Source organism: Oncorhynchus clarkii, chromosome 33 (genome assembly GCF_045791955.1).
Source record: "Oncorhynchus clarkii lewisi isolate Uvic-CL-2024 chromosome 33, UVic_Ocla_1.0, whole genome shotgun sequence".
Taxonomy (NCBI): Eukaryota; Metazoa; Chordata; class Actinopteri; order Salmoniformes; family Salmonidae; genus Oncorhynchus; species Oncorhynchus clarkii.
In genome coordinates, this window is record NC_092179.1 from 30,303,691 (window position 1) to 30,320,329 (window position 16,639).

The window sequence follows — 16,639 nt, forward strand, 5'->3', positions numbered from 1 at the left end:
CTCTCTCTTCTTCTATCTCATCTCTCCCCTTCTCTCTCTCCTCATCTCTCCCCTTAACTCTCTCCTCCTCCTGTCCTCTCTCTCCCCTTCTCTCTCTCCTCTCTCTCCCCTTCTCTCTCTCCTCCTCTCTCCCCTTATCTCTCTCCTCTCTCCTACTCCTTTCCTCTCTCTCCCCTTCTCTCTCTCCTCCTCTCTCCTACTCCTCTCCTCTCTCTCCCGTTCTCTCTCTCCTCTCTCTTCCTTTTCTCTACCCCCCTCTCGTCCTCTCACAAAGAGATACGGAACCTCCTCTCTCCTCCTCCTCTCCTCCCTCTCCCCTTATTTCTACTACTCTCACCTCCTCTCTTCTATCTCCCCTCCTCCCTCTTTCCCTCACTCTTCCTCTCTCTCTTCCTCTCTCTCTTTTCTCTCTTCCTCTTCTTTATCCCCCTCTCCTCCCTCAAAGAGACATGGAACCTCCTCTCTCCTCCTCCTGTTCTCTCTCACCCCTTCTCTCTCTCCTCCTCGCTCCTCTCTCTCCCCTTCTCTCTCCTCCTCTCTCCTCTCTCTCCCCTCCTCTCTCCTCCTCTCACCTCTCTCTCTCTCCTCCTCGCTCCTCTCTCTCCCCTTCTCTCTCTCCTCCCTTCTCCCCTCCTCTCTCCTCCCTTCTCCCCTCCTCTCTCCTCTCTCTCCCCTCTCCTCCTCTCCTCTCTCTCCCCTTGTCTCTCTTTCTCTCTCCTCCTCTCTGAGAGAGGATCCTCCTCTCAGGCTCACTGATACATTCTCACACGACTAGACAATTGTTTTTCATTAATTGCATTATGAAGAACATCTGAAATGTTTCATAAAAACCCTGTGAGAAACTATTTTCCAATGAATTCCTGTGAAATGTATATGAACCAATCATAGGCCTGTTAGTCTGGTTGGTTTCCTCATACTGAACTGTTGAACTGCATCATTCCATAGAGCTGGTGATGGAATCCCCACCAGTAGGGAGCCATATAACCCATGGTCTGTTTTCCATAGAGCTGGTGATGGAATCCCCACCAGTAGGGAGCCATATAACCCATGGTCTGTGTTCCATAGAGCTGGTGATGGAATCCCCACCAGTAGGGAGCCATATAACCCATGGTCTGTGTTCCATAGAGCTGGTGATGTAATCCCCACCAGTAGGGAGCCATATAACCCATGGTCTGTGTTCCATAGAGCTGGTGATGGAATCCCCACCAGTAGGGAGCCATATAACCCATGGTCTGTGTTCCATAGAGCTGGTGATGGAATCCCCACCACTAGGGAGCCATATAACCCATGGTCTGTGTTCCATAGAGCTGGTGATGGAATCCCCACCAGTAGGGAGCCAGTAGGGAGCCATCTCTGTCGGCGACTTCCGGCGCCGACAGAGATGGCCGCCTCGCTTCGCGTTCCTAGGAAACTATGCAGTTTTTTATGTGTTATTTCTTACATTAGTACCCCAGGTCATCTTAGGTTTCATTACATACAGTCGAGAAGAACTACTGAATATAAGATCAGCGTCAACTCACCATCAGTACGACCAAGAATATGTTTTTCGCGACGCGGATCCTGTGTTCTGCCTTACAAACAGGACAACGGAGTGGACCCTATGCAGCGACCCAAAAAAACGACTCCGAAAGAGAGGGAAACGAGGCGGTCTTCTGGTCAGACTCCGGAGACGGGCACATCGTGCACCACTCCCTAGCATTCTTCTTGCCAATGTCCAGTCTCTTGACAACAAGGTTGATGAAATCCGAGCAAGGGTAGCATTCCAGAGGGACATCAGAGACTGTAACGTCCTTTGCTTCACTGAAACATGGCTCACTGGAGAGACTCTATCCGAAGCGGTGCAGCCAACGGGTTTCTCCACGCATCGCGCTGACAGAAACAAACACCTTTCTGGTAAGAAGAGGGGCGGGGGCGTATGCCTCATGGCCAACGTGACATGGTGTGATGAAAGAAACATACAGGAACTCAAATCCTTCTGTTCACCTGATTTAGAATTCCTCACAATCAAATGTAGACCGCATTATCTACCAAGAGAATTCTCTTCGATTATAATCACAGCCGTATATATCCCCCCCCAAGCAGACACATCGATGGCTCTGAACGAACTTTATTTAACTCTCTGCAAACTGGAAACGATTTATCCGGAGGCTGCATTCATTGTAGCTGGGGATTTTAACAAGGCTAATCTGAAAACAAGACTCCCTAAATTTCATCAGCATATCGATTGCGCAACCAGGGGTGGAAAGACCTTGGATCATTGTTACTCTAACTTCCGCGACGCATATAAGGCCCTGCCCCGCCCCCCTTTCGGAAAAGCTGACCACGACTCCATTTTGGTGATCCCTGCCTACAGACAGAAACTAAAACAAGAGGCTCCCACGCTGAGGTCTGTCCAACGCTGGTCCGACCAAGCTGACTCCACACTCCAAGACTGCTTCCATCACGTGGACTGGGAGATGTTTCGTATTGCGTCAGATAACATTGACGAATACGCTGATTCGGTGAGCGAGTTCATTAGAACGTGCGTTGAAGATGTCGTTCCCATCCCCACCAGTAGGGAGCCATATAACCCATGGTCTGTGTTCCATAGAGCTGGTGATGGAATCCCCACCAGTAGGGAGCCATATAACCCATGGTCTGTGTTCCATAGAGCTGGTGAAGGAATCCCCACCAGTAGGGAGCCATATAACCCATGGTCTGTGTTCCATAGAGCTGGTGATGGAATCCCCACCACTAGGGAGCCATATAACCCATGGTCTGTGTTCCATAGAGCTGGTGATGGAATCCCCACCACTAGGGAGCCAATTAACCCATGGTCTGTGTTCCATAGAGCTGGTGATGGAATCCCCACCAGTAGGGAGCCATATAACCCATGGTCTGTGTTCCATAGAGCTGGTGATGGAATCCCCACCAGTAGGGAGCCATATAACCCATGGTCTGTGTTCCATAGAGCTGGTGATGGAATCCCCACCAGTAGGGAGCCATATAACCCATGGTCTGCGTTCCATAGAGCTCTGGTCAAACGTAGTGAACTATATCGATGCGATTTGGGAAACATCCCGTGTCTGTTATGGTTCTGGGTTTTAAGAGCACAGCACGCTAGAGAGGCTCGAGCCCTATGTGAAAAGGAAAGCATTGACCAGCTTTCATCAGAGGTCAGGCTGGATTGGCCTCACCGATGACGAGTCAACAACCTGAACAACTACTGGAATAACTGACTGAGGGATATCTTTCTCTGTAACTACTGGAATAACTGACTGAGGGATATCTGTCTCTGTAACTACTGGAATAACTGACTGAGGGATATCTGTCTCTGTAACTACTGGAATAACTGACTGAGGGATATCTGTCTCTGTAACTACTGGAATAACTGACTGAGGGGTATCTGTCTCTGTAACTACTGGAATAACTGACTGAGGGGTATCTGTCTCTGTATGTTGTCTCTGGAACTACTGGAATAACTGACTGAGGGATATCTGTCTCTGTAACTACTGGAATAACTGACTGAGGGATATCTGTCTCTGTAACTACTGGAATAACTGACTGAGGGATATCTGTCTCTGTAACTACTGGAATAACTGACTGAGGGATATCTGTCTCTGGAACTACTGGAATAACTGACTGAGGGATATCTGTCTCTGTAACTACTGGAATAACTGACTGAGGGATATCTGTCTCTGCAACTACTGGAATAACTGACTGAGGGATATCTATCTCTGTATGTTGTCTCAGGAACTACTGGAATAACTGACTGAGGGGTATCTGTCTCTGGAACTACTGGAATAACTGACTGATGGATATCTATCTCTGTAACTACTGGAATAACTGACTGAGGGATATCTGTCTCTGTAACTACTGGAATAACTGACTGAGGGATATCTGTCTCTGTAACTACTGGAATAACTGACTGAGGGGTATCTGTCTCTGCAACTACTGGAATAACTGACTGAGGGGTATCTGTCTCTGTAACTCCTGGAATAACTGACTGAGGGGTATCTGTCTCTGGAACTACTGGAATAACTGACTGATGGATATCTATCTCTGTAACTACTGGAATAACTGACTGAGGGATATCTGTCTCTGTAACTACTGGAATAACTGACTGAGGGATATCTGTCTCTGTAACTACTGGAATAACTGACTGAGGGGTATCTGTCTCTGCAACTACTGGAATAACTGACTGAGGGGTATCTGTCTCTGTAACTCCTGGAATAACTGACTGAGGGGTATCTGTCTCTGTAACTACTGGAATAACTGACTGAGGGGTATCTGTCTCTGTATGTTGTCTCTGGAACTACTGGAATAACTGACTGAGGGGTATCTGTCTCTGGAACTACTGGAATAACTGACTGAGGGATATCTATCTCTGTAACTACTGGAATAACTGACTGAGGGATATCTGTCTCTGTAACTACTGGAATAACTGACTGAGAGATATCTGTCTCTGTAACTACTGGAATAACTGACTGAGGGGTATCTGTCTCTGTAACTACTGGAATAACTGACTGAGGGATATCTGTCTCTGCAACTACTGGAATAACTGACTGAGGGGTATCTGTCTCTGTAACTACTGGAATAACTGACTGAGGGGTATCTGTCTCTGTAACTACTGGAATAACTGACTGAGGGGTATCTGTCTCTGTAACTACTGGAATAACTGACTGAGGGATATCTGTCTCTGTAACTACTGGAATAACTGACTGAGGGATATCTGTCTCTGCAACTACTGGAATAACTGACTGAGGGGTATCTGTCTCTGTAACTACTGGAATAACTGACTGAGGGATATCTGTCTCTGTAACTACTGGAATAACTGACTGAGGGATATCTGTCTCTGTAACTACTGGAATAACTGACTGAGGGATATCTGTCTCTGCAACTACTGGAATAACTGACTGAGGGGTATCTGTCTCTGTAACTACTGGAATAACTGACTGAGGGGTATCTGTCTCTGTAACTACTGGAATAACTGACTGAGGGATATCTGTCTCTGTAACTACTGGAATAACTGACTGAGGGGTATCTGTCTCTGTATGTTGTCTATACCACCTCTCTCTCTCCTTCCGCTCTCACTTTCTCACTCAGAAATCCCACTGTTTCAACACACTCAATTAAATTCAATGAAAATCAAAGGTCTTTATTGGCATGGGAAACATGTTTACATTGCCAAAGCAAGTGAAATATATAATAAACAAAAGTGACAAACAATAAAAATGAACAGTAAACATTACATTCACAAACGTTTCAAATGAATAGAGACATTTCAAATGTCATATTATGTCTATGTACAGTAATTACAGTACAAGTAAAGTACAAGTAGTGATCTTTTGGTTTTCTCATGTTTTCTCAGAAGTGCCAGTAGGGTTACTGAGCATGTTAGGAACACTGAGGGAACGCTGAAGGAATTGTGACCTCATCTCTGTGAGATGGTCATCGCATTGCCCACACGCCTTTCCCTGCAGTGAATGATGAGCAGATAGACGCCTGGAAATGCAGAGTAATAACTATGTATGTACTATGACTGAGATATGTGGTTGTCTCACGTAGCTATCTGAAGATGAATGCACTAACTGGAAATCACTGTGGATGAGAGCATCAGCTAAAGGACTCAAATGTAATAGCCTCCTGTCAATGTGCAAATTACAAATGACGGACTCCTTGTTCCCAATATAGTGCCCTACCTCAGACCAGAGCCCGCGTAGGGATATCTGGTCAAAAGTAGTGCCCTACCTCAGACCAGAGCCGCGTAGGGATATCTGGTCAAAAGTAGTGCCCTACCTCAGACCAGAGCCCGCGTAGGGATATCTGGTCAAAAGTAGTGCCCTACCTCAGACCAGAGCTGCGTAGGGATATCTGGTCAAAAGTAGTGCCCTACCTCAGACCAGAGCCGCGTAGGGATATCTGGTCAAAAGTAGTGCACTATAAAGGGAATAGGTTTAGAGACAGAGCCAGTGTAATTAAAATGTTTCCAAATATCATAAAATGAGGAAAGAGTATCGGGTGGGTGAGAAGAACACAGCGGGACAGAAGAAGTAACGTTTGTTTTCTTTAAAAGCTCGAGAACTGAGCTACTTCTATCCTGCTCTCTGAGTTCAAACAGCCACTCATTGGACATGAGGGGACATGAGGGGACCTGAGCAGTCCTCCAGGCTTCGGCCTGCCAGTGTGTGTCTAGGCTAGCTGGCTCCTTTACAGCTTGGTCTCCTCTGCCCCCCCCCCCCCCCTCAGACTAGCCTGAATGGGGGTTTTGTTGTCATTTATAAAGCCTGAGGAAAGATAGGAGGGCTGGCTCCTTTTGGAGGCAGCTCTGACCATGGTGCTGCTTGAGTGTTTCTTGGATGTCAGGGCGAACTGCTACTGAGAGGAATGAATCATGAATAAGCCTCTATTTAGCTCTTTAGTCTGGTGATGATTCAATTCAGAATATAAATCCACCATGATTCCTGTGTGACAAACACTGCAGGCTGAATCTCTCCCTGTGAGTTTGTAGGCTACTGAACACCTTGTATATATTAAAACATATCCTAATAAAATGTAAAACATATATATATATATATATATTTATGCAAATACAGTACAACCTTTCCACAGCTCCCGGTGCAGAACACAACGTCCATTATGAAAACACATGTAGTGTGTGAGATAGATGTCCTGTTTAAGCAGTAGCAGCAGGCCAGTCTGATGATGAATTCAATTACGGTCCCTCATTTGTGGTGAAAATGGGTCATGTGAGACAGTGAGAATTTTGTATTTGTTTTATTTTGTTGAACCTTTATTTAACTAGACAAGCCAGTTAAGAACAAATTCTTATTTACAATGACGGCCCACCCTGGCCAAACCCTAACCCGGACAACACTGGGCCAATTGTGCGCCGCCCTATGGGACTCCCAATCACGACTGGTTGTGATACAACCTGGAATCTAACCAGGGTCTGTAGTGATGCCTCTAGCACTGAGATGCAGTGCCTTAGACAGCTGAGCCACTCGGGAGCCCCAATTAGAATTAGAATGTTTCTGAACTAAAGACATGTTCTAAACTGCTCTGAACTAGACATGAGACCAATCCTATGACAGCTCTAACTATGAGTGTACAAGTTGTTGGGAGAAATATGCAGCTCACAAATGGTTTACTGTGCTTGTTAGACCTACTAGTTTGATTGTGCTGTTACGCATGTAGATGGTTATAACTCTGAGGAGCACGGCCATTACAAGCAATATGATACAAATAATGTTAGATGGAAGTGGTCAATGCATATTTATACACAAACACACACACGCACACAGGAACGCACACACCCACCCACACATACATACATACATACACACCCCCTCACACCCAGTCTGCAATAATACAGAACTGTCTGACCTCAGAGCAAAAATATAATGTGTAGTCAGTAAATATCATGTGTAGTCAGTAAATATCATGTGTAGTCAGTAAATCCCATGTGTAGTCAGTAAATATAATGTGTAGTCAGTAAATATCATGTGTAGTCAGTAAATATCATGTGTAGTCAGTAAATATCATGTGTAGTCAGTAAATATCATGTGTAGTCAGTAAATATCATGTGTAGTCAGTAAATATCATGTGTAGTCAGTAAATCCCATGTGTAGTCAGTAAATATCATGTGTAGTCAGTAAATCCCATGTGTAGTCAGTAAATATCATGTGTAGTCAGTAAATCCCATGTGTAGTCAGTAAATATCATGTGTAGTCAGTAAATCCCATGTGTAGTCAGTAAATCCCATGTGTAGTCAGTAAATCCCATGTGTAGTCAGTAAATATCATGTGTAGTCAGTAAATCCCATGTGTAGTCAGTAAATATCATGTGTAGTCAGTAAATATCATGTGTAGTCAGTAAATCTCATGTGTAGTCAGTAAATATCATGTGTAGTCAGTAAATCCCATGTGTAGTCAGTAAATATCATGTGTAGTCAGTAAATATCATGTGTAGTCAGTAAATCCCATGTGTAGTCAGTAAATCTCATGTGTAGTCAGTAAATCCCATGTGTAGTCAGTAAATCCCATGTGTAGTCAGTAAATATCATGTGTAGTCAGTAAATATCATGTGTAGTCAGTAAATTCCATGTGTAGTCGGTAAATATCATGTGTAGTCAGTAAATCCCATGTGTAGTCAGTAAATCCCATGTGTAGTCAGTAAATATCATGTGTAGTCAGTAAATATCATGTGTAGTCAGTAAATATCATGTGTAGTCAGTAAATCCCATGTGTAGTCAGTAAATATAATGTGTAGTCAGTAAATATCATGTGTAGTCAGTAAATATCATGTGTAGTCAGTAAATATCATGTGTAGTCAGTAAATATCATGTGTAGTCAGTAAATCCCATGTGTAGTCAGTAAATATCATGTGTAGTCAGTAAATCCCATGTGTAGTCAGTAAATATCATGTGTAGTCAGTAAATCCCATGTGTAGTCAGTAAATCCCATGTGTAGTCAGTAAATCCCATGTGTAGTCAGTAAATATCATGTGTAGTCAGTAAATCCCATGTGTAGTCAGTAAATATCATGTGTAGTCAGTAAATATCATGTGTAGTCAGTAAATCTCATGTGTAGTCAGTAAATATCATGTGTAGTCAGTAAATCCCATGTGTAGTCAGTAAATATCATGTGTAGTCAGTAAATATCATGTGTAGTCAGTAAATCCCATGTGTAGTCAGTAAATCTCATGTGTAGTCAGTAAATCCCATGTGTAGTCAGTAAATCCCATGTGTAGTCAGTAAATATCATGTGTAGTCAGTAAATATCATGTGTAGTCAGTAAATTCCATGTGTAGTCGGTAAATATCATGTGTAGTCAGTAAATCCCATGTGTAGTCAGTAAATCCCATGTGTAGTCAGTAAATATCATGTGTAGTCAGTAAATCCCATGTGTAGTCAGTAAATCCCATGTGTAGTCAGTAAATCCCATGTGTAGTCAGTAAATATCATGCGTAGTCAGTAAATCCCATGTGTAGTCAGTAAATCCCATGTGTAGTCAGTAAATCCCATGTGTAGTCAGTAAATCCCATGTGTAGTCAGTAAATATCATGTGTAGTCAGTAAATCCCATGTGTAGTCAGTAAATATCATGTGTAGTCAGTAAATCCCATGTGTAGTCAGTAAATATCATGTGTAGTCAGTAAATCCCATGTGTAGTCAGTAAATATCATGTGTAGTCAGTAAATCCCATGTGTAGTCAGTAAATCCCATGTGTAGTCAGTAAATCCCATGTGTAGTCAGTAAATATCATGTGTAGTCAGTAAATCCCATGTGTAGTCAGTAAATATCATGTGTAGTCAGTAAATATCATGTGTAGTCAGTAAATCTCATGTGTAGTCAGTAAATATCATGTGTAGTCAGTAAATCCCATGTGTAGTCAGTAAATATCATGTGTAGTCAGTAAATATCATGTGTAGTCAGTAAATCCCATGTGTAGTCAGTAAATCTCATGTGTAGTCAGTAAATCCCATGTGTAGTCAGTAAATCCCATGTGTAGTCAGTAAATATCATGTGTAGTCAGTAAATATCATGTGTAGTCAGTAAATTCCATGTGTAGTCGGTAAATATCATGTGTAGTCAGTAAATCCCATGTGTAGTCAGTAAATCCCATGTGTAGTCAGTAAATATCATGTGTAGTCAGTAAATCCCATGTGTAGTCAGTAAATCCCATGTGTAGTCAGTAAATCCCATGTGTAGTCAGTAAATATCATGTGTAGTCAGTAAATCCCATGTGTAGTCAGTAAATCCCATGTGTAGTCAGTAAATCCCATGTGTAGTCAGTAAATCCCATGTGTAGTCAGTAAATATCATGTGTAGTCAGTAAATCCCATGTGTAGTCAGTAAATATCATGTGTAGTCAGTAAATCCTATGTGTAGTCAGTAAATCCCATGACGGGTAAAATGAAGTTAAAATTGCAGACGGTTATAAAGAAAACAAATAAATAAGGCAAAATTCATCTCCATGGAAACAAGAGAATGGCAATGTATTTCTTTACAGACTGTCAGTCAGTGGGGGGTAGTAGCTCATAATGCCTTGTCATGCTAACACAACTATCAAATCTGCAGTCATTCAAAGGGGAAGTTGGGCAAGTTACGATTGACCTCTAACTAGGATATCCCCCGAGTTTACCCCACAGCGTCTGTTACAATGGGAGGAGGGAGGACCCAGTGAAGCCTCTCAGAGGGGTCTGTCTGTGACATGAAAGTGACCGGTTGAGGGGGAAGACTTTGAAGTAGCTTGTCGAGGAGATCTGTAAACAAACAGGAACTAGACCCAGGCTGTTTTTCATTCCCCTGCAATAAGAGTGGTTCAGGGGTGTGTGATGTCATCCTCCTTCATATGCTGTCTTTTTGACACCCTATCCCAAATAATATAGCCTACAGCAGTGACCTACATTTGACCAGAGACAAATAATAAATTAGTACACGTGCTTTTAGATTTAACCTGTGTTCTCGTGTTACAGTACAAAATGAATCTGTCTCTCAAGTGACGTGAACGTGAGTGAAAGAGTGGTGTTTGTGAGAGAGAGGGAATGCACTCCCCGGCCTTTCATTTCTTAATTAACCTCTACAGGTCAAGAATGCTTCCTGACACTGTGGATGCCTGTGTATTTGAGATTACAGAGGAAGATACAGTTAGACAGAAAAGAGACGGCCGAGGACACAGACCCATGTCCATGCCCAGTTGGATATTATTAGGCAACTGTATCATTTTAACCACATGAAAGATTGATATTTTTTTTCGTAATCATTTCACAATATAGGGGAGAACACTATGCACCAATCCATTGTAACAATTGCATTACAGCAAAACCTAAGAAGGAAGCGCTAAATAGAATTTAACCAATGAGAGAGAAGAACAGGAGACATAGTGATTGACGTGAGCGTCGCCCACTTAATTTATTTACATTTTAGATTGACGTAACGTATTCACCAATCACGTACTAATTTCTTGAAGCTGCGGACCAATTACAGTAAGCCATTTAGTGAAATGGGCGTTAATGTTTCCAAGTGGGGTTAGGGGCGACCGCAGTCAGTGTATTCTTGTAGCTGACTTGTGAATGTGGCAGCGGCGAGCCAGGGAGGGGTGAACCGGTGTTTGGATTTTTATATTCAAGTAACGATAGCTAGTTTACAGTCATAGCTTGTGATATATATTTAGAAACAACAACGGAATCACGAATTTTGTTTGGATTATTATTGTCTAACCCGAAGAGAATATGAAAAATAACATGGGGCGTTAGGGGATGTTGACATGATTATCTGCGAGGATATATAGCTCAAGCTATTTTTATATTTGTTCTCGTTTTCCCCACTTTGGATTTATTTTACATACCGTGGGAAAACCGGACAAGCCGCCGGACAGCGGGCCGAGAGGATGGACCAGGCGAATATCCTGAGAAAGTTCATCCAAGGGGTTTGTGTTATGCGAGAAGGGGACCAGAAAGGAGAGGATAACTTCGGCAGTGACTTTATGGTGAGACCAGCCAGACATCCTTCTCCCTCTCTCGAACACACACGAGCAGTTCTAACCGGTTCCTCCGCGCTGACCGACAAATAGGTGATGTGTCGACTGTTTAGCTTCAACACAATGGATTCATGAGTCTTCAGTCGATAGTGTCTCTGTCTGCGGTAGTTTTTTTGTTCCTCGTGATGCTTCTTTTAGGCTTTTCCCGTGTGAACGCTCCCTGCTGGGCGGCTTGCTATGCTATCCTGGGGGCGGAGGGACATTTCTCCTGCAATTCCCTCATACAAATCTCCAGGCTTGTAATTTAATGCGGCCGAGCATTGTCACCTTTTTAGAAATGTGCATATTCCCTCTCTTCTAATCGGAAAGCGAAGAGTTTTTCAGTACAGTACTTTAACGGTATACAGTTCAATAATATAGGCGTGGGTGCTAAGGCCTCCCAAACCAGCCACCCGAGTGTAGTAATCGATGCGCTCTTGACTTTACGTTAGCAAGAGCTAAACGTTAGCTGGTTACCTAGCTTGTCAGGCGTGCCTGGCTAACTCACATTTCGTACCACCATGACCTAAAATCTTCATGAACATGCTTGCTCGCTGTTTTGAATATTGACAGTTTCATTGGCAGACATCGATTAAGACCAGAAAGCTTTGTCAACTTCCCACCATTGACAGTAGGCAAGCTAGCTAGCATGAGCCGAGTTGCCATTCGTGCTTTTCATCATATTAATAGCAGCAAATTGTTTGCTTGGTAGATTGCTGTATTCAATGGAAATACAAAACCGTTTATACATAGACTACCTTATTTATCAGAAATACAAACTGGAATGCGTGCATGCATACCAGACATGTCTAACAGGGTGGCTAGCTGGCTAACTTTTCCCCAGTCCCACTCCCTAGCTACTTCTTTGTCCATGACACCCGACTTCGTGTTTATCTCAATATATTGATATTGCATTCTCCACATAATATTCCTGATATTACATAGCAGACATAATCAATCTGTATTCGTATCAATTATCTGCGAGGATTTTGTGTTGAGCAGAAAACGGGTTGGTATGTGGTGTTCTGTCTGGCCTGTCCCAGCCAGTCAGCCAGCTATGTCGGTGGGGTCTGAAATAGGGAGTTGACGGATGTTGCGTAAGGACCAGGGGCAGTGCGAAATTAGGATTGTGAAAGGAAGTGGTTTATAGCAGGGCTTCCCAAACTCTGCCCGGGGCCCCCCCTTCTGGGTGCAAGTTTGGGGTTTTGCCCTAGCACTACACAGCTGATTCAAATAATCAAACTTGATGACCAAAACGTGCACCCAGGACCGAGTATGGGAATCCCTGGTTTATAGTACGACATGCTCCACCTTTGTCCTCGATTTGTAACTGCATATAGTTACTACACATGCTCAAGGTTGTTTATAACTTTTTTAGTTACAATCCTCCCATTTAAAATAGTAATACAGTCTGACAAGATGTTAGCATCACTAGAAAGGGTAATGATTTTTAGGTTAGGCTGGCTGACATACGACCCCCATCCTCAACATGTTACCTATTTTACCTGGAATATTTTGGTGCTTTTGTCCACTCAGTCACTTCTAAATTCTCCCCTAGCCTTGGCCCTGTTCTATGACTAACTTATCACCCAATGACTGATTGTATTGGCAACAACTAAAAATCCAATACCCTGTGTGACAGAGGCCTGTACAGTATTGACATGTTAATGTGTCTGAATAGCAGAATACCACAGTTATCCACCACATGCAAATGAATACCAACAGTGGTTTAGACTTTTTCTAAGCCTGAGGCGCTTGATAGTGGGTTGGTAGTGCACAACTTTTGGCCAGCGCCCATAGGGTTATGGTGAGCAGTAGGGGACTAGTATGTAGGGAATAGGATGCCATTTCAGGTACACCCTAGGTAGGGTAAGTTGGAGGGGCGGCTGCAGGGCCCAATTACACATGACATACCTACTACTGTATTTAACTGCCACTAGCCTCTCCGAAAGCAGAGGTGATTTTAAGACACCAGCGCACACTGGAAAGCACATGGGTGTCTGGACATGGCCACAACAGTAACAATGTTTCTTTGTGAGATTGTCATGTTCAATGTCGGTCAGCATTGATTGATCCTAACAAGCACTAAGAAGAATGTAGGCTAGGGAGGCTAACTGAGCCCCTTTTATGGTATAGTGCTAGCCTGGGGTATGTGAATGTAGCTCAGCCTGGGCTATATCTTCTGGCCAATCAAAATGAACCTGAGTGAGCTCTGTCTGTCATAGCCAGGGGGCAGGAAGGAGAGGGCCTGGGTTGCCACCTGAGTGAGCTCTGTCTGTCATAGCCAGGGGGCAGGAAGGAGAGGGCCTGGGTTGCCACCTGAGTGAGCTCTGTCTGTCATAGCCAGGGGGCAGGAAGGAGAGGGCCTGGGTTGCCACCTGAGTGAGCTCTGTCTGTCATAGCCAGGGGGCAGGAAGACAGGAGAGGGCCTGGGTTGCCACCTGAGTGAGCTCTGTCTGTCATAGTCAGGGGGCAGGAAGGAGAGGGCCTGGGTTGCCACCTGAGTGAGCTCTGTCTGTCATAGCCAGGGGGCAGGAAGGAGAGGGCCTGGGTTGCCACCTGAGTGAGCTCTGTCTGTCATAGCCAGGGGGCAGGAAGACAGGAGAGGGCCTGGGTTGCCACCTGAGTGAGCTCTGTCTGTCATAGCCAGGGGGCAGGAAGGAGAGGGCCTGGGTTGCCACCTGAGTGAGCTCTGTCTGTCATAGCCAGGGGGCAGGAAGGAGAGGGCCTGGGTTGCCACCTGAGTGAGCTCTGTCTGTCATAGCCAGGGGGCAGGAAGGAGAGGGCCTGGGTTGCCATTCGTGTAAAGATGACGTCCAGTGCTAGAGCTGTTGTTCATCACAATATGAGGCCATTTTTGAGGCTAAGTGTGTCATTGTGTTATCTGATCTGACAACCTTGACACCACTGCCAACAGAGTGGATGGGGATATGGAAGGGAGATACTGGCTTTGGCATTATGATGGACAGACGGCTGAGATCAGGATCACATTAATTATCCCAATATATTATTCACACCCAGACCCGACCCGTATGACCGAGAGACCAAGGCCCGTTGATGTGGTCTTGACACCGAGACCACATGACTGAGTCTCTGCCAGAGAGACACTCAAGAACATAGACCTGCCTGCCTACCTACCCACATCTGCTGCAGTGATCAGGAGACAAGAGTTCCCTGACATCTACTACCATTAAACCAGTGTAGAGATAGACAAGAGGCTATACCTACTAGACAAGAGGCTATACCTACTAGACAAGAGGCTATACCTACTAGACAAGAGGCTCTACCTACTAGACAAGAGGCTATACCAACTAATAAAGCCCTGTCTCTGGAAAGTTTAAGTGTGATATGAATCACTATTTTCATAGCCTTGTGAGACATGTATCTAGTTAGTTTTAAAGGGAAATGTCATGCTGAGCGGAAGGCATTTAAGGTTTGGGAAGGAAGGCCCCTTTTCAGTGGATTAGTTACAGGGAGCAGGCTAACGATGCTCTTGTTAATCTGAGTATATTTGTTTTTCTTTGTGTGTTTGTGTACACTAACATGTCGACAGATGGATTGAGCTTTATTTTTGAGGAACTCCTGAAAAACAGGCTGCAGTTGAGCAACTACAGAGGCTGGCATCTGTGAGAAGTAGACTGGCTAGCTAGCTACTGTGTGTGAGAGATTGCATTCCGGTGACTCCAGCACTTAGCACATGATTCAGGAGCTCTTGCATCCTACCCCACATATTTGTCAAGCTCCTATCATCACACATGCAGAGCTGAGCAGAGAGGAAGCTCCCCTGTTACACACCGGTATAGAGCCCGTTATTTCCCCTGTATGGAGAGCCCCATATTTCCCCTGTATGGAGAGCCCCGTATTTCCCCTGTATGGAGAGCCCCGTATTTCCCCTGTATGATGAGCCCCATATTTCCCCTGTATGGAGAGCCTCTTATTTCCCCTGTATGGAGAGCCCCGTATTTCCCCTGTATGGAGAGCCCTGTATTTCCCCTGTATGGAGAGCCCCATATTTCCCCTGCATGGAGAGCCATGGATATAGGAAGCTGGCTAGTTAGCATAGCGATGTGCTACAGTTAGCTGTCTTTGATGTGCTCCTGGGTAATCAGCTTGATGAGGTGGAGATGACAGGGGAAGAGAGCTGCTATCCCAGCACACATATGTACACACTAGGGGTGTAACGGTTCACCAGGTATTGTGGTTTTTGTGGTCACGGTTGTCTGTCTGTTGTGACATCATTCACTATGTCCCTGGTGTTGTCTGTCTGTTGTGACATCATTCACTATGTCCCTGGTGTTGTCTGTCTGTTGGGACATCATTCACTATGTCCCTGGCGTTGTCTGTCTGTTGGGACATCATTCACTATGTCCCTGGCGTTGTCTGTCTGTTGGGACATCATTCACTATGTCCCTGGCGTTGTCTGTCTGTTGGGACATCATTCACTATGTCCCTGGCGTTGTCTGTCTGTTGGAACATCATTCACTATATCCCTGGTGTTGTCTGTCTGTTGGGACAAGGATTGTTATGTTGGGCCTCCAAGTAGAAATGGCCCCATTTCGGAACTGGTCCAACTTTTTAGACTTCTACTTGGAGGCCCAACATAATAATCCTTGTTTCGTATTCTCTCTGTGCGTAGTGTATTCTCTCTGTGCGTAGTGTATTCTCTCTGTGCGCAGTGTTATTCTCTCTGTGCGCAGTGTTATTCTCTCTGTGCGCAGTGTTATTCTCTCTGTGCGCAGTGTTATTCTCTCTGTGCGCAGTGTTATTCTCTCTGTGCGCAGTGTTATTCTCTCTGTGCGCAGTGTTATTCTCTCTGTGCGCAGTGTTATTCTCTCTGTGCGCAGTGTTATTCTCTCTGTGCGCAGTGTTATTCTCTCTGTGCGCAGTGTTATTCTCTCTGTGCGCAGTGTTATTCTCTCTGTGCGCAGTGTTATTCTCTCTGTGCCCAGTGTTATTCTCTCTGTGCCCAGTGTTATTCTCTCTGTGCGCAGTGTTATTCTCTCTGTGCGCAGTGTTATTCTCTCTGTGCGCAGTGTTATTCTCTCTGTGCGCAGTGTTATTCTCTCTGTGCGCAGTGTTATTCTCTCTGTGCGCAGTGTTATTCTCTCTGTGCGCAGTGTTATTCTCTCTGTGCGCAGT

General features: G+C 44.6%; 1 protein-coding gene across 4 annotated transcripts in view; it reads left to right on the forward strand.

The window, feature by feature from the left end:
- Nucleotides 1-11,031: 11,031 nt before the first annotated feature.
- LOC139392808 (tyrosine-protein phosphatase non-receptor type 12-like) overlaps nt 11,032-16,639 on the forward strand; it is a 74,085-nt gene continuing 68,477 nt past the window's right edge. For all 4 annotated transcript variants that reach the window (XM_071141070.1, XM_071141073.1, XM_071141072.1 and 1 more), the window contains exon 1: nt 11,032-11,470. In XM_071141070.1, coding sequence (XP_070997171.1) covers nt 11,372-11,470 — 99 coding nt within the window. In that variant the 5' untranslated portion in view covers nt 11,032-11,371. The remainder of the gene's footprint in view (nt 11,471-16,639) is intronic.